Consider the following 21,609-nt stretch of genomic DNA (forward strand, 5'->3'; position numbering starts at 1 on the left):
CTGGTGGGATTGTACTTGTGCTAGAACAGTGGTGCATACAATTTGCCTGAAGTGTAAGGAGCACTGCTCAAATCTACTTAGACTTGAATAGTCTTAACATTACAAATGCATTCATTCAATTCAGATGGAAACTAAAAGATTCCTTATCAGACAAGAACTGAATTCATTGGTCTGTGTTCCTCCAAAGCAGCTAAAAGGAAGAACTTGTGCCCATGGGTGCCAGGTTAGTATAATTTTTGGTGGTGCCCAGAACGGTTCCAAGCAGAGCCGTCCTACTGGGGCAACTGCCCTCGGCCCTGCTCTTTGGGGGGCCCTGCGCTTCAGGGGGACGTGGGGTCCAGGGCAGCTGGGGGAGTTAGTGGGGGGCCTGGCGCCGTCAGCAGCAAGCGACCCGGCCCCAGCCCGCCCTGCTGGCTCCCAGTGTCGCTCGGGGGAGGAGGAAGAAGCTGGAAAGAGGCAGGGTGGGGGCTCGGGGGAAGGAGCGGGGCGGGGGTGGACTGGGGTGGGAAGAGGCAGGGTGGGGGCAGAGCAGGGCCGGGAAGAGGTGGAGTGGGGTGGACTGGGGCTGGGTTGCTTGCTGTGCCGGCGCCAGGCCTGCTGCTAACCCTGCAGGCCGCCCTGGACCTCGTGTCCCCCTGAAGCACAGGGCCCCCCAAAGTGTGGAGCCCGGTGCAATTGCCCCGCTCCGTCCTATGGACGGGATGGCTCTGAAAATTTAAGCCCAAACTTTGGTGGAGCCGGGCCCACATTCCTGAATATTGGTGGAGCACGGACACCACAGGCCCATATAACTCGCCGCCTATGCTTGTGCCTAAAGAACAGGATCGAGAGTGAGATCCGCATTCTGTTCCCTAGCTGCCACTGATGAGTTAGGCAAGTCACTTTGCCTGTCTGTGCCTCAGTTTCCCTCTCTGTGGAATGGGGACAACAATTGTGACCATCTCGTGTAGGTGTCATGAGGATTAATCAGTGTTTCCAGACGCCTGCATCCACAAAGGTATTTAGGCTCCCTATTTTCATTGAAATCAGTTGAAGTTAGGAGATTAAATACCTCTGAGGATCTGGGCCAGAGAGCTTTGTAATCTCCAGATGAAGATAGCTTTGGAAATACAAATCATTATTATAATATAGTTACAAAGTTTAAAAAATAGTATCAGAGGGAAAGAGCAACCAGAGGCACAGGCCAAGGAGAAAAAACAGCTGAGCTGAGCTGAGCTGGAGGGTCACTATGAAGAAGAAATGCCCAGGGAGGGAGGCTGTTCTGAACTTTGGGAGCTGCAGGAGAAACGATCCTCACCTCATTCCCAGCTCCCTTCTGAGCTGTTTGTTGTTATGGTTCTCGTCTGGAATCATTTTGGTCTGGGATGGCAAGTGTTACATCCTAAGGTTTGGGATTCACAAGCAGGAGGAATACAAGGATGCCTGTTTTGGGGGGGCCTGTCTCCTCTAAGCACAGAGAATCCAAGTACATCTGGATTCTGCTCACAGCAGCCACTTCCCTCACTGGAAGGCTCACGTGTCTCTTCACTGGGCTGAACAATCAAGATGCTTGTCACTCACTGCTCTTTGCCCCACCTCACCATGCCGCACATGGACTCTCTGTGCACCGATGGGAGGAGACTGACTCCCATTGGACAGAAGCCTTTCCCGCAGCACATGAACTGCCACCTGCAAGAACTGAGCAGCTGCACTTAAAGGGGAAGAGCACAAACTGACAGGCTGAAACCCAATGCATGAAAACTTAAGACACTGGGGAAAGTCAATGCCGATTCCTGAACCAAGCCCTTGTCTGGGACCCCTCAGGCTGAAGTCCAGTGTCAAACTCTGCAGATTAATGGGCTGACAGCAAACTGTTGCCCTCCACTGGGACCCTGCAGTCCAAAAGCTGATAGTAAACCAGGGCTCTTAACTGCAGGCTAAAGGCCTGATGCCAAAGCAGGACCACCACATGGGACTGTGTGGGGTAAAGCATTGTGCCTCCATCATGACAGAGGGTGACTGGGCCAAAGCTGAATGGGTGGCATTGTGACCTGTTGCATGGGATGGCAGCACCACTCAGATATGACAGGGCGGCTGTGCCATCGTGACGGGTGGCCAGACCAAACCCGAGTGGTACTGTGATCCCTCGTGCCAAGTCGCCATGCCCAGAGCGGGAGGCTGGGCCCAGTTCTGCAGGATCAGCCGCTGCGGGGGTGAGCTCGCTCTCCAGCCTCCTGTCTGCAGCAGGCCCCCAACCCACCCTCTGGGAAACACTGGATCTAGGGTCAGACTAAGGGCCTGGCACTGAGCTGGGGCCCTCCTGGGGGGCTGGGCAGGCTCCAGAGCAGTGGGGAGCCAGGTACATGGGGCCTGGCCGGTGGCTGGCTGGGACCAGCCCTGCCCGCAGAAAAGCCAGGCCGTGTTGGTGACTCACGAACAGGCCAGCTCCCCCACCCGCTTCCCCAGCCCCTACCCCTCCCTTTCGCCACCCACCCCATCATAAAGCCAATGGCCGTCACCGCCCACCTCTGACTGACAGTGACTGAAAGCCAACGGAATCCAAAGATCCGCCTCAACTGCTCCACAAGCAGCCAACAGCTGAGCAGCTACAGGGTGTGAGCGTGTCCCCACCCCCACGCCGGCCTACTGGCCAACCCCAAGCCGGTTTTTGGGGAGAGTGGCGTGGCCAGTGTCCAATCGAATTGCACGGGAGGTTGCTAAGGGGTAGTTGGTAGCAGGGCCGGCTCGGCTGCAGACCGATGGGAACTGGTGCCGGAAGCGTCGAGAACAGAGACCAGGCTGGGCCTACAGGTGAGGTGGGCAGGGGCCGAGACCCCACCCATAACACCCCGGGGGCAGGGCGGGGAGACGGGTAGCGATCGGTTGTTCTCCTTCCCCCCGTCATCTCGTGAGGGGAAGGGGCGCCGGGCGGGGATCGAGTGTCCCGTATCCGGGGGGGGGGAGAAGAGCCGGGCAGGGATTCAGTGCCTCCCTCCCACCCCCCATCCATGGGGGAGGGGAAGCGCTGGGCAGGGATCGAGTCCTCCCCCCTAGCGTCCATGATGGGGGAACAGGGCGGGGATCGCGTGTCACCCCCCCCCCCCCAGTCCATGATAGGGGGGAGAGAGCAGGGCAGGGATCGCGTGTCACCCCCCCCAGCCCATGATAGGAGGGGAGAGAGAGCAGGGCAGGGATCGCGTGTCACCCCCCCCCCCGACCAGGATGGGGGGGAGAGCAGGGCAGGGCAGGGATTGAGCGTTATTATCCCCCTCCCAGACCATGATGGCGGGGGAAGAGCTAGGCAGGGATCGAGTGTTATAACCCCCCCTTCCCCGACCATGATGGGGGGAAGAGCTGGGTAGGGATCAAGTGTTATTAACCCCCCCCGACCATGATGGGGTGGGGGGAAGAGCTGGGTAGAGATCAAGTGTTATTAACACCCCTCTCCGACCATGATGGGGGGAGAAGAGCTCGGTAGGAATCAAGTGTCATTACCCCCCCCCCCCCCACACACACACACACTATGATGGGGGGGGTCTGGACAGGGATCGAGTGTCATTACCCTGCCCCCCTACCCTCCCGACCATGATGAGAGGGGGGGAAGAGCTGGGCAGGGATTGAGGTCCTCACTCCACATCCATCTAGTGGTGGGGAGCCCAGCGGGGATATGGTGTCTTCCCCATCCCTCCTTGCAGCCATCTGTGGGGTGGGGGACCTGGGCAGGAATCAAGGACCCTTCTCTTTCTCCCCTATCCCTTTGGCCCTCTCCTGCCTCTGTGGATGACAAGCCCTTCACTCCCACATCAGAGCAAGAATAGCCCTTATTGCACACTTACTGGTGCTCTGTGCAGCCCAGTCCAAAATTACCCCAATATCACAGGCTTTCACCTGTACTTTACAGAGCCCATGCCTCATGTGGATGCATATGACCTCCAGAATGTTCTCTGGCATTCATCATCTGCTTTCTCCCTTTCTTAACATGCTCTTCCTCTCCCATCCCCATGACAAAAAATTCTCACCCTTCCTGAGGCTTTACGTGTTCTGGATATTTGCAACCTGTTCTCATGTCTTGTCCTCTTCCCTTCCCCTGTTTCCATTTAGCTATGCTGCATGTGTTTAGTTCTTTCTTTGTAATTCAATCCCTTCAACTCAGGATCACTTTTATTACTTCTGTTCATTGGCATCTGTCTGTGCAGTCTACCAGGTGCAGTTATTTCAGTTCTATATAAAGGGACAGTTGCCTCCCAGTTTGGTGGGGTGATGCCTCTGTGTGTGCAGTCCAAAATTGCATTACCCTCTATTGCACCCATATCACATTGCAAACTCATGTCTTGTTTGCTGTCCACTATCACCCCTAAGTCTCCTTCAGCTGTTCTTGCCTTCCAAGTGTCACCTTCCCATTAGAAAAAAAGGATTGTTTGCCTTACTCTGTAGGTTGTAGCTATCTTAAGTTGTATCTCCATTTTCCTGCTTATACCTTTAATCTCTTGTTTTCCTTGTATTATTACTTTGTTCTCACTGGTGTCTGAAATACCCTTCTGATTTGGGATCAGCAAACTTAATAAGCCATAATCTGTCTTTCCAGGTCATTTAATAAAGATCCTAAATAAAAATGTGCATAATATGAAACCCTGCTGCACCCTTCCTTCCTCCCGTCCCCAATAATATTTGGCATTGTTATAGCACCTCCTCATCCAAGGATCTCAAAGTGCTCTGCAAGGGTGGAATAGTATTGCTATCCCCATTTTACAGCTTGGAAACTGAGGCATAGAGGTGAAATGACTCGGGTCGCAAGTTGATGGTGGTAGACCTAGGAACTAAAACTCAGGTCTCACTTCAGTCTGGTATTCTATCTACTGGATACATTTCCCTCTGCTACCTCCTTCCCTGGCCAACTCTTAGCACCTATCTGATATATTTCTGAGGCAAGATGGGTGAGGTAATGTCTTTGATTATGCACTGAATGAGGTACACCACATGTTATGGTAGGCATGGGTAAATTGCGGTGTGGGGTGGGGTCTTCTTTAAGTTCTTTATTGTAGGTGGTGTCAGAGTTGTCAGTTGGTCTCATTCACATAGTCTTCACAGTTGAGGACTACGATGGCACCCTCTTTTTCTGCTGATTTGATCAGTATCTGGTGGTTAGATTTCAGAGACTGTATAGCAGTCTTCTTGGCAGTTTAGAGATTATGATGAAAATTATGTTTTTAAGGACTTCACCGTCAATTTTTTTGGGGGGGGGGCGGGTCCAATACAAGATATTACCTCACCCATGTTGTCTCTCTAATAGCTTTGGGCCAACACAGCTACAACACTGCCATATTTCTGGCATTCTGTAGCCAACTCTAGATGTCATTTGACTACCACTTGCGGTCTGTTCAGTTGTCAGTCTGAGAGACAGTGCTATAACCGAGTCAGTTTGGGTTTTCCAGGTAAGATTTCATGTTACACTCCATCCGATATTGTACTGCTGTTCATGTGTTAGAGCTGTTCTATGTCTTTCATCAACTGATGTTTTAAGATATTTTCTTAAAAACTCATCCTTGTCTGCAATGACTAGTTCTTTATTAAACCAACAACTATGCATACACAGTTCCCGCTTTCTTTGGCATCTAGATAACTACCTGTTTTGGTTTTGATTGAAGTTATAGTTGTCCTATTGTCATGGTAAGTACCAGAATTGCTATTTCCCTTTTTTATATATAAGATGACTACTATGCTTCCTTCCTCTCATGACTGCTGATCTAGAAATGCCTGTGGGCCAGGCTTATTAATCGAATCAACTGACCGGTACAAAGTGTTCAGTTTTTCATTTTATTACTTTTTATCAATTGCTGTTTTATTAATCTAAATAGCTGTTACTGCCTAATTGTCATAACTCCGTTTCAGTGAGATGGGCTTTAAAAAGTAGTGCAGCCATTTTAGAATTCTCACTGTACCCTTCCTCATTTTATTAGACCTACTTTCTTTCATGTTTGGTTGCCACTTCTCTACTTCTAACAGCTGGACTTTGGCTAGACCTTCATTCTGCATTTTTTATTTGGTTTTTTGGTCCGCTTCCTTCAATTTTTTCCCCCCTTGCCAAACCTTAACTCAGTTCTTATATGCTGGTTTGGTTCCTACACCACAAGGGAAGCTTGGGCAGACTGCTCTTTTTCTCCTGGTCCAGTAGAGGTGCATAGAGCCCTGCAAATCTGTGGATATCCACTGACCATGTTTGCGGATCAGATGTGTATACAGATTTTGTATCTGCGCAGGGCTCTAGAGATGCATTCATTTTGCTCCATTGTTCATCCTCTTATAGGCTTTATTAGTGAGGGTACAGGACAGAAAGCTGCATCTTTAGGCAACTGGATACAACAGGCTCGAATCTGCGTTTTCTTTAATAACCCCTTGCCATACGTATCCTGCTGTAGGATATATTTGCAGCTTTTTTGCACTGAGCGTAACTTGCAGGCTTGTCTACACTTACAGCACTGCAACTGCACCCTCTTAATGAAGACGCTTCCTACACCAATGGGAGAGCTTCTCCTGTCAACGTAGGTACTCCACCTCTCTGAGTGGTGATAGCTAACGGGAGAGGCTCTCCTGTCAACATAGGAGGTACTGCACTGCGGGTAGGTCAGTATAACAATGTTGCTTAGAGATGTGGATTTTCCACACCCTTGAGCGACATAGTTATGGCGAAATAAGTTGGTAGTGTAGACTGAGTCTCAGTGGGGGATGGCAGTTGCCCCAGACTTTACTGGTGCTGGAGAGGGATAAGCTCTCCCTGTTTCTCCTGGGGATGAAGTAGCTTCTTACAGGAAGGGCTGTGGCTGTATATCCCTTCTGTCACCATCCCCCACTGTGGAAAAACAGCTTCTTCTGGATGGAGCTTTGGCTTCTGAGTGAACTTTTTCTAGCCCTCTTTTCTCTTCAGGTGATATCTGGGCTTCCTATTTAGTGAGCTAATCCAAGATTGCTGTAAAGCAACATAGATGGGAGAAGCACTTGTGTGACAGGTAAAGCCGCACCCTCAAAGATGCTTCCCTATCCTGAAGGGCACACCGTCCCAAATATCAACACTGTTGTGGGTGGAGGTAATAGTTGAGGGGGATGAAGTGATGAAGGAATAACCAGAATAACACTGTGGATTTGCTTGGCAGGTACAAGTCAAGTTGGTTCCAAGTTGTAGAAAAAGATGGGGTTTGGGTGTCTGGCGCTCAGGTGCGGTGGAGACAGCTATGAACAAAGCAGTTAGAAATTAGTAAGTACAAAATCAGTTGCTCTTTGGACTGGGATTTGTAGCATCCATTGTCTACCTGGCCTGTTTTGTATTTAATAATTGTAAGTAAACAGTTTGCGAATTCCAGTAATTACTCCCTTGGCCTTTCTGTTCCTCTTTTGTGTTTACAAAAGATTGCAGATTAATTTTAGTGGTGGCATTAGGATTTTATAATAAATACTTTCAATGGCCAGTAATACTGCCAGTAATACTTACCCAGGATAAATCTTGACATACGAAGTCTCAGCCTGGGCACAAACTAGCTCAGGGGTTGGCAACCTTTGGCACGCGGCTCGCCAGGGTAAGCACCCTGGCGGGCTGGGCCGGTTTGTTTACCTGCTGCGTCTGCAGGTCCGGCCGATCGCGGCTCCAAGTGGCTGTGGTTCGCCGCTCCAGGCCAATGGGGGCTGCGGGAAGCGGCGCGGGCTGAGGAAAGTGCTGGCCGCCGCTTCCCGCCCCCCTCCCCCCCCCCGCCCCATTGGCCTAGAGCGGTGAACCATGGCTAGTGGGAGCCGCGATCGGCCGAACCTGCGGACACGGCAGGTAAACAAACCAGCCCAGCCCGCCAGGGTGTTTACCCTGGCGAGCCGTGTGCCAAAGGTTGCCGACCCCCGAATTAGCTTTTAACCAAATTTTGCTTTAGGTGGCAGGTCTAGTGGTTTCACCTGCTCTGGGGACAATATTTTGTTTGGAGTATTAAGGTTTTCTGAAGTTCTGTTAGTGTTTGTTATTTTCAGTTATGGTTTTGGATTTGTTCTAAAGATTATTCAGCATACACTGTATTTGTGATGTAAAACATTACTTAAATGTTAAAATAAACCTCACCTGCTGCTGTTAATCTGAAATGTTCATGAACGGTTTTAATATCTCCAAACATTTGAAATCTGATCATATGTACAAATAAACATTTCCCACTCTTTCTTTAAAAGCCAAATCTAGTGTTAAAGGTTCATCTGATGGATAAGTTAATCATGTATTTAAAAGGGTTGATTAACTTCAATACCAGACAACCGATTTCAATGTCAACGTACAAGGAGGGAAACAGCCGTTTAAACTAAGCTTTTTGCTTAAAAATAAAAATAAATAAAAGCCACTGTTGTTGCTGGTATGTCTCCAGAGTTAGCAATGGTGGGAATGCTAATGGAAAGAGGAGTGCAGGCAGTTGGCAGCATTTTAAGCACAATTTAACACTACCCAAAGGACTTTTGTACAACATGGTGCTTACAATTCTGGTACTTGCTCCAGGGTAGCACTCCCATTGATAACATAAATTCAGTGCTGCTAGTGCTAGCAGCAGTGGTAGGAAGCGAACATAAGATGTCCTGTGTTATCCCCTGTGTCACTGCATACATGCAATAGTAGAATAGTTGCCTGGTACTGAAGTTGCATCACACCATTAAGAAATTTCTGTTTCAGCATCTGCATCACTTCAGTTAAACAGCATGAAAATACGTAGTCGGAAGTGGAATCGTGGGGAGATCGATCCAGGGCATTAGCATTCTTTGTCACTTTGGATTGAGCTCTCAGGAATGCTAGACCCTTCAATAACTCCTCTTATATAAAAAAGCTTTTGTTGTCACTTAAATAAGGTGTTTTTACATGTCACATTTGTAAGAATGAGGAAAATTAAATCTAACCAATTTATCCCAATTTCAGCTGTTTGCTTTTTACAGTTCCAGGTTGTCTGCTCAAAAAAACCCAGTAATCTTTAATAGCTGGAATGTAGTTGATTTCACTTTCTACTTCTAAAGCATTAGCTCAGTACAGCAGATTCAGTTGCAATCTTTCCACGGGAATCAATTCCAAATACATTTGTGTACACTGGGACTAAAAATAAACATGGAAACATTCTTAGAATTGTGACAAAACTCCGCCTTAAAAAAAACTAATTTGAGGGTTGGGGTTGCATCTCATAATGTCTGTGGAAGGCATTATGTGTGTGTAAATAACGAAATGTAATGCACACCAATACACCGACAGTGCAAACTATTTAACTAATTCTAATGTATACTTAATCTACAATCATAAGCTACGTACTGGATGTGTGCTAACCCTCACACATTGTATAGTACCAGCTGATGTCTCTGGCCTGGCTGGAGTTTGGGGTCCTCTGGCAATATGGTATGAATGTGCCCTTCTGTAGGGAAATTGTGGCAAGAATTGGTTGGGTCACGGGATGTGGCAGTGATTTTTATCCTTTGATTCATAGTAGGGGCAGGGTCTCGGGTTATGAACTAGAAGTGCAGAGTTTAGATTTATTAAATTTGTATTATGGTATGGCCTGGTAATCCTAGTCAGAATCCCATTTTTCTAGTTGCTGTTCAGACATGCATTAAAATCTGAAGTGCATATACTGGGAGAAATATGCATGATTCGTTAGGCAGAACTAGGTTAAAAGTATTAAAGTGAACTGATTTTGGGGAGGAAAATAGGCACCTAAGAACCTTTCCAGATTACAGTACTCACTGAGTTTCACTGGGAGTTTGGCATTTCACTGCCCTTTATGCCTTTGCAGAAATTTTTTGGGGGGAATGAGAGGGGTGTGGAGGGTGACATTTTCTAAAAACCTAAAAAATATCAACGGATGGAGCTCTCGACTGACTTTAAGGCTTTACATATCTTGCATTCCTGATCAGTCCTCACCAGAAGCTGAGAACTGCATGTGCCAGAAGCATTCTGTGTATTGTTCTTAACTTGTGACTGTGTGTTGGGCTTCTTTACAGTGGTCCTTGTACTTCTGCTTATGTCAGTCTTGAAATGATGTTGCCTTGTTTTTAGTTTTTGAATTTATGAATATAAAACTTAAAATTAAAGAGCTCCCCTAGACTTGTGCTGCTAGTTTTCATTGGCTGCTTTGTGTGAAGGGCTCTGCAAGATTCCTCTTCTCATGCGTGGTCTCAGAAAATGGAATTCCCTGCGCACTATTCCTGCACTATTTCCTGCAAGTGCTGGGAGACTGCACAAATAACCCTGTGCGACTTCACGGGGAGATACTGAGCCCTCTAATGTTGACTGTGTAGGTATCGTTCTCTAACTATATTTTATAATAGTTGAGGCTGGCCTGTTTGCCTAGTGCTTTTGGACTTTGCCTCTTAGTTACTTTGCAGAGAAAGCTGTGATGAGCGCTCAGCCCTGGGTGGGATGAAGTGTATCTTATCACTCAGCAGCAACTCCTGCAGCTGACCAAAGAGCATCTGGGATGGGCCCTGCTTCCTGTCCTCGTGGCTGAAAACAGTTCTGATGTGGGGACTTTGACAGTGTCAGGCTCCCTACTAGGAGAAGGGCTCAATATACATAAGGCTTGGACAGTATGACTGTGCTTTCTTAAAAATACTGTGAGGGAACCTATCAGGCCTCCTAGATAGTTACACAGGTCCTGTTTAATAGGCCTAAAAGATCAGATTATAACTTCCTTGTTGGTTCATGTAACTGTGACTTGATGCCAGCAGCATCCCGCCCAGGGCTTTAATGAAGTAGCATTGCACTGAAGAGACTGCCTGTGCAGTAATGGAGTGCTGTTGTAAGGTGCTCTGAGATTTGTGTATTTCCCTTGTGCTTAGTGTAACTCTCACTCCAGTGGGTAGCATGTTAGGTAAATAACTTGCTACACTGTATTGCACACCTGTTGGAGGAGGGGTTGGTCAGTATTTTTTTCCACATAAATTACTGTGAGACCTATAAGGTTGCCTGTTTTTTCTTTGTTTGTTTGTTTGTTTTTTGTTAAGGCAAGTTATCTACCATAAATCACAAAGTATCCAGGTTGCAGTTACCCTACAAAATAAGGACAAATATGGGGAGGTTGGTTCTTGGGGTTCCACACATAAGGGATTCTCATAGACTTTAAGGTCAGAAGGGACCATTATGATCATCTAGTCTGACCTGCACAACGCAGGCCACAGAATCTCACCCACCCACTCCTGTAACAAATCCCTAACCTATGCCTGAGTTATTGAAGTCCTCAAATACTGGTTTAAAGACCTCAAGGTGCAGAGAATCCTCCAGCAAGTGACCCATGCCCCACGCTGCAGAGGAAGGCGAAAAACCTCCAGGGCCTCTGCCAATCTGCCCTGGAGGAAAATTCTTTCCCGACCCCAAATATGGCGATCAGCTAAACCCTGAGCATGTGGGCAAGACTCACCAGCCAGCACCCAGGAAAGAATTCTCTGTAGTAACTCAGATCCCACCCCATCTAACATCCCATCACAGACCATTGGGCATATTTACCTGCTAATAATCAAAGACCAATTAATTACCAAAATTAGGCTATCCCATCATACCATCCCCTCCATAAACTTATCAAGCTTAGTCTTGAAGCCAGCTTTGTCTTTTGCCCCCACTACTCCCCTTGGAAGGCTGTTCCAGAACTTCACTCCTCTGATGGTTAGAAACCTTCCTCTACTTACTTCAGTGTTGCCAATTAAATGGGGCAGGGGCCTTAGTTCTGCTTTAGTCTGGTGAATCAAACAACCTGCTATTATCCTGAAGCAGAGTAACACTCATATCTTCTGATCCATGCATAAAGGACTTCAGCAACGTCTCCACTATGACACCTCACTTGCACGCCAGAGATCTTGTTTCCAAACCTAATCATAGTTTTAGATAAGATAGCTCTCCATATTCTGAGAGCTGGTCAGGCGGATGTACCCTAATGCAGCAAAATGCATTATGATGGTTCTATCCCTTGATAAAGGTTACTCTTAAGTAATACTGAATGTATTTCTGAATGCAGTCTCCTTATATGCACTAGTTTGGTTTGCCTGGTTCCCTGCTATTTCGTGAACATGTTTGTATTTTGAGTTGTGGGAGCAAACATAGGGAAGGCTGGGAATGTGCTTGAGTACATTCCCAGTGTATGCGAGTTTCTTTGCTTTGTAAGATAAAGAGTCATTATCAAGGCAATAGCAGAGCCCTAATGGTTTTGTATCCGTGGACATCTGACCTGTACACCCTGTGGTTAAATGTACTGAAATTGCCATATTTCTTTTTGACAAGCAGGAATCTGCGAGGCTCCTTTGTGGAAAGTTCATTGGAGCAGCAGTTAATATTATAGAGAATCTGTCAAATGGGTTGTGAAAACTCCAGATTTGGAACAAGGAGGACAAAATGCAAGAGCTGCCTGTGATGGGTTAGATCTAAAATGGTTCTGTTGAAACATGCTGCTAAGAAGAATCAAAGCAGTTTCTTTTGGGAGACGGGAAGAAAGATTCAAGAGGCTCTGGCTGCAAACTGGACTTAAAGGGTCTCTATTAGCAGGGCCAAAAGAGATTCCCTACTTACAGAATTATCCAAGCAAAGTTTTCAAACGTAAATTTGCTTAGAACGCTAAAGTGTATGGGCAGATCTCTTCAAAGTGCTCCGCTCCAAGGGTGGGTCCTTTGGATGCTAGCTGCTCTCCATAAAATCAGATGACTTACTGAACACTCCTGTCCATCTGGCCCCAGCTACATGGTGCCTTATGCAATGTAAACAGTCTCCCATAATCTTACAGCACCTCTACACTTGAAATATCTGGCTTGTGTGCTATGTAATGAAGAATTCAAAATCCTCCAAAGGTGCTAGCTGAGAAGTTTCTGTCAGACCATGATAGGAGCCAGATCCTCTGTTCTAAAGGCTGGACTGATTGACCAACCAAATCCCTCCCTCGAGCCATGATTTTGGCACAAGCTGTGAGTGGTCTTTCAGCACTGAACTGTGTGCTGCAACTTTGATTTGTTCAGTTTCCTCTCATAGGGCTTGTCTGCAAGCAGTTAGTTCTTTGCAAGCTGGGATTTGAATCTATCCCGCACTAGCCTGCTACTGTCTGTCTGTGGGGACCCTGCTTACATGCATTAACATTTGGTTAATGTGCTTTGAGTAGTCTCATTTCCAAGGGGATTAGATTATCTTCACAGGTGCTAAATGAGGAGACCCTAAGTGCAGGGTCTGTCTCAGAACATGCGTCTTAGGACTTCCTGCCAAATGAGCAGAAATTCCTTAGGGGGTTCTTTCAGCTTTTGGCAGGTACCCTTTTTGCGGAATCGTCAATTGACTTGAATCTCTGAGGAAAAGGCAGAACAAAAAGTTCTAGTTTGTGCTGATTATGGATGCAAACGTTTCGTGTAATTGCATAAAATTTGAAATAGAGTTTGATATCCTGCCATGCACATGCTACTGAGCCTGCAAGAAACAGATGTACAGTTGTATTCTTCTTGCATTTTATGCAATCCTTCATACAGCTTGCTATTGAGACGTATGGTAACCTGTCAGTAAGAGCGGAGTTTGTCCCCTGTGGAAATGCCAGGTATTTGTATGCAGAAGACACCATTTAATGCATTACCAACCCCCACCCCCCACAAACCACATCTACTCCTGACTCCTTAATTCTGTATGCCTGAACATAAGCAAACGGACTTTTAAAAACTAGTATTCTTGCTATAACCTCCAGTATTTAGTGCAGAGTGTGCAGTGACCTTCAACTTTGTTTTACTCTCAGTGGCATGTTTTCAAAAACTGTTCTAGTTCAGCGGTGCCTCCTGTTGACTTCTGCCTGTTTCTTTCTCACTGATTTCTGCTACTTTTTGCCTGGCTTATCCTCATCTAAATTGTCTCAAAGACTTCTGTCCTATATTTGTTTTTTGTGGACTTATTTCTTAACAGAAACCCCTGGCACTTACAGTGCCTCCCTCGGGCCTATGTACAGCAGTATGTGTCATTCAGCTTGGTGTGACGTACTGCTGTACATAGGTCAGAGGGAGGCACTTAGACAATCTAACTGCTGCACTAGCATCACTTTCGACTTTGTGAAAGCACGGTCAGGATGACACAAGCCTGTCCACATAATTCCTAGACTATTTTTAAGGCCAGATGAGACCTTATTGTTTATTATGACTGATATTAACCAGACAAATCGCTCCACCAACTAAGCGATTTGTCCGGTTAATTCCGATAACGAACGAGACTATGACTGATATAAAATTATTCTACTTAACTGCCAGGGGGCAAATTTGTCACGTACGGAAATGTAGCCAAACTCCAAACCTGGAGATAATGGACCTTTCTGTGCCTGCGTCCTGTAGATAGCTAACTGCTTAGTTTGCAAAATAAGCAAGGAGGAGGGGGCAAGTAGATGGACAATAAGGGGTCATAAGAGGGACAGATACATGTAGCTTGCTAATTATGTATGGTAATGATGGTAAATTTTGACCAATCATAAAGCGATAGATTATCATAGTCAACAGCATATAATGCTTTGGTGTAAGTGTTTTCTTTGTTCTTGCTGACTTATGAGCTCGAACCCAATTGCAATTGAAATAAATGGATCGTCCCTCCCGGGACTCCTTGCTTGATTAGCTATGTCCGGCTCTCCTTATTCCTCAGCTGGAACGGACAGAAATTTCTATGACATGACCATATAGTCTGACCTCCTGCATAATACAGACCATAGAATTTCACTAAGTAACTACTGCATCAAGCCCCTAACTGCTGGTTAAGCTACAGCACATCTTTTAGAAAGACATCTAGTCTATTTGAAGACCCCAAGTGATGGAGAAACCATTACAATCACTTGATATGTGGATCCCTGCAATCTTGTTTTAATGGAAATGTGGGTTAAAGGATTAAAAAATGTCACCATCTTAAATTTCCCTTGACTTACTGTCATCCCTCTTGTTTCTTACAGTGTAGATATAGTTCTAATGATATCTTATGGCTTCTAACATGCCAACTTATCAACAGTTGGTCAAAAGTACACTGAAGTTCCTTTGAGAGGATAGGAGGCATACAAATTTAAGAGCTTTCCTGTAAAGACAATTAAATATCATTGGTTAGCCCAGTGCAGGCTAGCCTGGCTGATGGAATGTTCTCTAAAATAATATATGCAGAGTTGCTGAGTCATGGAGGGTGGAAGGCAGGGCTGTGATTATCTTCTCCAGAAGCTTGGATTCCAAATTAGCCTATTATGTCTATAGGGGATCAGAAGAACCAATAGTGAAGCATAAGTGACTGGCCTCTGAAGCTATATCCTTTTCACTTGCCTTAATGCAATGTCATGACATACCAGATTTTGCCATGAGTGTTGGCACATGTGTATACTAGTGTTAATTAAATGGGCATGTCTGAACCTCCTGATTGCTGTCACAATCTTGCTGAAGAGTGATATGCTGTAAGTTGTGATACCAAAAGTGTGGAAGCCAAACAGAGTTTGTAAATGAGCTTCTGTCTGTTAAAGTAAGAGTTCTCTTGGCTAAGCCTGTGTTAAAGCAATGGAAATGATTTTTTTTTCAGTTTGACAGGTTAGCAGTTCCACAATGCTGGTGCTGTACAGTCTACAGAAAGCTGAGAAGAGGCCTGGTAGACCCTTGCAATGGCAGGAAATCCTGGGAGATGTGTCTGATCCCTGCACAGTACCACTTCTCAAATGTCCTGTCTTCTCAAGTGCAAGGCTGACTTGTATTTGAAAAGTGCTTCTCACTTCCAGCATGTGTGAATTTACAAGGTGCTTCAATGAAAGTGGGATCTGTCTTTTGCAGTGAAAATACTTACGTTGTGCAGTTCAAGAATTGCTACGCAGGATAGATCAACTAAAGTAATCTGTACTTGAAAAAAGGCTTCCATGAAGCAGATATATCAGAGTAACACTGTGTCACCATGACTTTCAGACACAAGTTAATTACCATTATCTTTTTGCTTGCCGACATTCTTGTCTGCAGTGGGACCTCTACACAGTAATTTGTGTTCTTTCTGTTAGGCTGCATATCTCTCTACTGGAAGTGGTGGTAATGTGATCTTTGTGGTTTTATTTTAGGGTAATTCTACTAGAACATCGATCTGAACAGTAAAACTCGGATCCTTTGAGGACTGTCTGAATACTTCTAGCTCTGAAGAACAAGCAACACTGGTAAATATTTCTCTCGTTTATTTGGATGAATTAATATTTGGCGTGGGGAGAGAAGGGCTAAGGGAAAAATTGCCCACTTAGCTCTGGCTCTGTTTAAATGGATTGCTTTACCAGAACAGTAGCTAGCTGGAGACCTAGAATCAAGGTCCCTTCTAGTTCTGCATTTCGATGATGTCAACATAGAGGCTGACTGTTGCATGTCTGCTTCTGGAGCAGAGGCTAGGCCAAAGTTGGAGACTCTCATAGTTTCTGTCATATACAGAGGGATGAAGAGTGTGTGATCCTTGTGTTTGTTTGTGTAGGGCTCTGGGTTTTTAACCCTAATCTCGTCTCTTGGTTGCAGAACTACAGTAAGTCTAAGTGGAAAAATAAACTCAGTTGGCATTTGATACCAAGTTAGGATATTTGATATTATGAGGGGCAGGTTATCCCATATCTGTCCACTGCATGGTTTCTGGCACCTCCTCCAAAGTCTGTGGTGTTGGCACTGTCAGGTTACTGGATTTGATGGACCTCTGGTCTGATCCAGTCTGGCAATCCCTGTGTTCCTGGGCAACAATAAGTAAGACTGCGAGTTTGTCACGGCGGTCTTGGAAGTCACGGATTCCGTGACTTTCCAGGACCTCCATGACTTCTGCACTGGCCACTGCTGGGGCAGTCTCAGGCCACCATGCCCCCCCAACTCCCGCAGCAGCAGGATTTTGGGTGTGGGTGGGGGCTCAGGGCTAGGGAAAGGGGTTGGGGCACAGGATGGGGTGAGGACTCCGGGCAGTGCTTACCTTGGGGGCCTCCCCGGAAGCAGCGACATGTCCCTCAGCTCATAGGTGTAGGTGCAGCCAGGCGGCTTCGCATGCTGCCTCTGCCTAGGAGCCGAGGGACATGTCACCACTTCCAGGGAGATGCACAGAGCCAGGTAGGGAGCCTGCCAGCCCCTCCAAAAAAAACCCAGCACCAGCGGGGATCCTGCTCTCCCCCTCCCCCCCAAGTACCCAGATTTAGTCAGGGATTTATAGTAAATGCCATGGACAGGTCATGGGCCATGAATTTTTGTTTACTGTCCGTGACCTGTCCATGACTTTTACTAAAAATACCCGTGACTAAAACATAGCCTTAACGATAAGGAGGGTTCAGATAACATGATTGTGTTTACTCTAATCTATCTTGTAGTTCAGTGTGAGAAGGAGTTTACTTCGATGCTATTTCATGATAGTGTCATCATGTCAAACTTGTCTCTAAATCCACTGACCCAGACTGCTCCTCTGGGGTGTTTGGTATTTCTAAAGAATAGGTATCCCATTACCAAACACACATTCCAGTGTTCCTATCCTCAAGCAGTCTGAAGGATTTAGACTGTCTCTGAGTCCACTCACTGCTAGAGCGCTTCCTTCTGGCCATGTCTGGGGATTAGCTCCACGCCGGTCCAACACTCCTTTCTGCTGTTTGCTGCATGCCCTGCTGCTCTCTCGCACTCTCTCTGACTTGGGTGCTCTGTGTTTGTGGCTTGGCCCTCTGGCCAGGTCACTGTGCGTTTTTCCCTTCCGGGGAAACCTTTTCGGCTTTCTATACAAAGGGTCCCAGGCAGTCTTCTCATTCCCTAGTGGCTGGTAGGCACACTCAGGCCTGCCTTCTTCTCCCAGTTCCAGCTCAGGGGTCCTCTAATCAGCAGCCAAGATCTGCACCATCCTGAGCCTTTCCTATGTCTTCTGGGTTCCCTCTGGGTTTGTCAGCCCAAATGTTCTCCTCCCAGGGAGTGACTGCAGATCAGGAGTGCCAGAACAAGGTGGGGCAGAGGATCATGGCCCCATCACTTTTAAAAGTGGGGGGGCTATGCCCTCACACTTTTTACCGGCCATAAGGTGGAGGTGGAGGAGGGGGTGGGGTGGAGCGAGCAGGGAAGGGGTCTTGGGGGAAAGGGTGGTGTGGGGCCTGAGCCATAGTGTGGGTGCCAATAGTCCCCCCACACACACACTTTTAGGGAGCTTCCGCCGCTCCTGCCGCAGATTAAAACTCTAGGCCCAAACACATCTCCCTTCCCCCAAGGAGTGACTGCAGACTGCTTCCCTGCAACCCCTTTCTGTTGCTAGCTTCCTGGTTTCCATCTTAGCCCCTCCTATTCCTTTCCAGATGGGCTCTGTCCTCATTCAGGGGATTTTTTTAGTCCATCAAATTCCCCTCAGCTGTGGACTACCTGGTTAACTTCCCCCTTCTCAGCCTCATTAGCTCCTTCCAAGCTGGTGTGGAGTGATACAGTGGTATGACAGTTCTAGGGACTTTGTGTGGAACTATGGCTTGACCTACTATGAGGAGAAATTGGGCACGTCTTGGTTTCTCATCTCTTCCCAAAACATGGCACCACTCACACCTTCAGTTGTGCTGGGCATTCTTTGGAGACATTGCGGTCAGCTAGTGGTTTCGGGATCTTGGCAGTGTTTGATGCTTAAGAGACCCACATTACTGAAATCATAATGCAACACTGAATAGGAATAAATCTCCGTCCCTAACTGATCCCCCTGTCTGTACCAGAGCTACATGAGATGACCCTTTAGAGTCATAGAATGCAAGGCAACTCCAGATGTGACTTGTTTTGAGTGGACCCTGTCATGGGAGTATTTATTTGTGCAGCGAAGCATTCCTTAGAATATAGAATATTAGGGTTGGAAGGGACCTCAGGAGGTCATCTATTCCAACCCCCTGTTCAAAGCAGGACCAATCCGCAGACAGATTTTTACCCCAGTTCCCTAAATGGCCCCCTCAAGGATTGAACTCACAACCCTGGGTTTAGCAGGCCAATGTGCAAATCACTGAGCTATCCCCCCGCTTATAGCACTGTCAGTGGGATTCTGTATTTCATACTGCAGCTTGACTTGCTGTATAAATATGTCAATACATTGCAAAAAGGTTAAACTTCTTCTTTGTCTCTAGATTTAAAATGAATGCAATGCTGGAAACCCCCGAGCTGCCAGCAGTGTTCGATGGGGTGAAGCTGGCTGCAGTCGCCGCTGTTCTGTATGTCATCGTTCGCTGCCTGAATCTAAAGAGCCCAACTGCCCCTCCTGATCTCATTTACCAGGACACCGCTCTGTCGCGCTTCCTGCTCAAATCCTGCCCGCTTCTGACCAAAGAGTGAGTGATAAATACAGCCTTATAACTAATGAACTGTTTTATACAGTGAAGAGAAGTTGAGCTTAGCTATTCTCAACCCACTGCATACAGTTGTACAAGAACACCATAAACCTGGGTAGAAATAGATGGCAGGGTATTCTTTTGAGATGCAGAACTAAGGGCAGGGACCTATTTTTGATGGCATAAAAAAAGCTCCTCCAAATGATTGTTACAGTATTGCCCAGGGTCCCCAGGATCCAGGCCTCATTGGGCATGTCTGGGAGCAAACCCCTCAGCTCGGGTAGTCACACTTGTGCTAGTAGGGCTTGAGCTAGCACACTAAAAATAGCTGGGCCAATGTAGCAGCACTGGTGGAGGCTCAAGGTAGCCATCCAAGCTCAAGCCCACCCAGTTGCCTGGTCCAAGCTCTGATAGTAGCCCGAGCGGCCGCCAGTGCCATAATGTCCACACAGTTCTTTTTAGCACGCTAGTGTGAGCTCTGCTAACACAAGTCTTTCTACCTGGCTGTGAGGCTCACTCTCAGCTGCAGTATAGACATATACACATTGTGTTGTGTGCTGTACAAATGCATGGAAAGGCAGTCCTTGACCCAGTCAGTGTCTTGGCTTACATCATTGGGACGTGTTCCCCAGTATGGAAGAGTAGGGCCCAGCACAACATGCTTCCTCCTGTGGGAGGAGTAGGGAATATCTGTTATAACGTCCTACGCTCCAATGAGTCAGAGCATTTTGTCACTTCTAGAACTTGCAGTATAAGAGCTTTTCAATCCATTTGTCAGAGTGCCTGCAATTCATTTCAGAGATGGGTGAAACCATCAAAATGTTGAGCAAAGCAGATCTCTTTCATAGCAGTCTAATAAATAAGAAAGCAATGACATGCTGGTTCTTGCCAGTTCTTCTTTGAGAGGGAGGCTTGTCAAACTAGCAACTGTTAGTTACCTTAAAGGGTCACTCCTGCAGTTATCAGGCCAAAACTTTTCCTACTCTGCTGTCTGCAAAGTCGACGTAACTTTTAACAAGAGAGAAGTAAAATCAAATGCTTAATACTGGCCTGTTACATTGAGGAAGAATCTACATGAACTTGTGTGTGAGGCTTTGGAAGGAAACTGACTTCAGTTTAAAGCTTCTTAAGTGGTTATACACAAGGAACGGAAAATATCTTGGGGTCCTTATTCTGAAATACTGTGTTGATTGACTGGTTCAATCTGTTAGAATTCAGGGATTACTGAATTAACCTGAACTTTTATTTGTGTGAAAAGTCTAATGGCTTCTATGATAGCAGGAACACTGTTTGTATTCCAATAGGATCTAAAAGCCTCAACCAAGATTTGGGGTCTCATTGTGCTAGGTGCCGTGCAAACACAACGGTTCACAGCCTGAGTCCTAAAAGCTTACAGGCTAAAGAGACAGACTGAAGGGTGGGAGGAAGAAAGTATTCTATCCATTTTACAGATTGGGAACTGAGGCTCCAACTAAGTGACTTCCCAAATTCACATACTAAACCTGTGGCAAAACTGAGAATTGAATCTACATCTCCTGAATCCCAATCCAGCGCTGCAGCCCAAGACCATCCATCTGTTCCCAGATTTGCAAGAAATATTTGTCAGGGGGCAATGGATTGCTCAAGTACAGTATGTTAACAAATACTCTCTGGGATTAGAGGTTCTACTCCAGTGACTCTGATCACATACACAGGATTATGCTGATCAGCCGTTCTGAAGGCACATGACTTGTGACCTTCAGTGCTCCAGAGGAAGGTGGGGTCCAGGTGGATATACTCAACACAGGCTGTTGCAAGGGGCACTGGTCTTCCCCGTCTATCTCTGACTTTCATCTTTGTTAAAGTCTAGCTCCTCCCTTTTCTAAGACACCTCTAGAATATAAACATCAAGAACACGGATAATGCAACACTTAAAGGTTGCGATTCTGTTTTGCAATAACTGGAGGAAATACAGAAGTAAATTTTCCACAGAGCCTTAACATGACAGTAACAGCTGGTGCAATATTGCACTGTTTACCGTCCACGTTCTCACGGAAGCCATGGTGTCAAAACTCTGATCTGAGTGGGACTCTCTTCAGTCTGTAACTCTTCTCTAAAAGGAGATACCCTCCCTTTGGGAGGGGTACTGTGGTTCTCTTACGTCTTTAATTTTAAGAATGAAATACATATAGACAAGGATTTATTTTAACTTCCATTTCCAGATACTTTCAGGAAACAAATATTTAAATCTCTGTAAATGTGCCTGCAAATCATTCACAAGAGTAATTAACCGACACTACATGGAAATTACTTGTGCTCATACTCCATTGTAGTATCTTGTAAGGCTTGATTAAATACTAGCTGTTTTAGAGCATAAGGGAAGCTG

At 46.4% G+C, this 21,609-nt stretch overlaps 1 protein-coding gene across 3 annotated transcripts in view; it reads left to right on the plus strand.

Annotated features, from left to right (window-relative positions):
* Nucleotides 1-2,709: 2,709 nt before the first annotated feature.
* ABHD2 (abhydrolase domain containing 2, acylglycerol lipase) overlaps nucleotides 2,710-21,609 on the plus strand; it is a 65,570-nt gene continuing 46,670 nt past the window's right edge. The window contains exons 1-4 of one of the 3 annotated variants that reach the window (XM_054042840.1): nucleotides 2,724-2,790; nucleotides 7,128-7,228; nucleotides 16,029-16,121; nucleotides 19,044-19,244. In XM_054042840.1, the coding sequence (XP_053898815.1) occupies nucleotides 19,051-19,244 (194 nt within the window). In that variant the 5' untranslated portion in view covers nucleotides 2,724-2,790; nucleotides 7,128-7,228; nucleotides 16,029-16,121; nucleotides 19,044-19,050. Of the gene's footprint in view, nucleotides 2,791-5,318; nucleotides 5,412-7,127; nucleotides 7,229-16,028; nucleotides 16,122-19,043; nucleotides 19,245-21,609 lie in introns of those variants that run through there. The other 2 variants (XM_054042839.1, XM_054042841.1) reach the window with 2 other exon arrangements.

The sequence above is a fragment of the Malaclemys terrapin genome, chromosome 10, assembly GCF_027887155.1.
Source record: "Malaclemys terrapin pileata isolate rMalTer1 chromosome 10, rMalTer1.hap1, whole genome shotgun sequence".
Lineage (NCBI taxonomy): Eukaryota > Metazoa > Chordata > Testudines > Emydidae > Malaclemys > Malaclemys terrapin.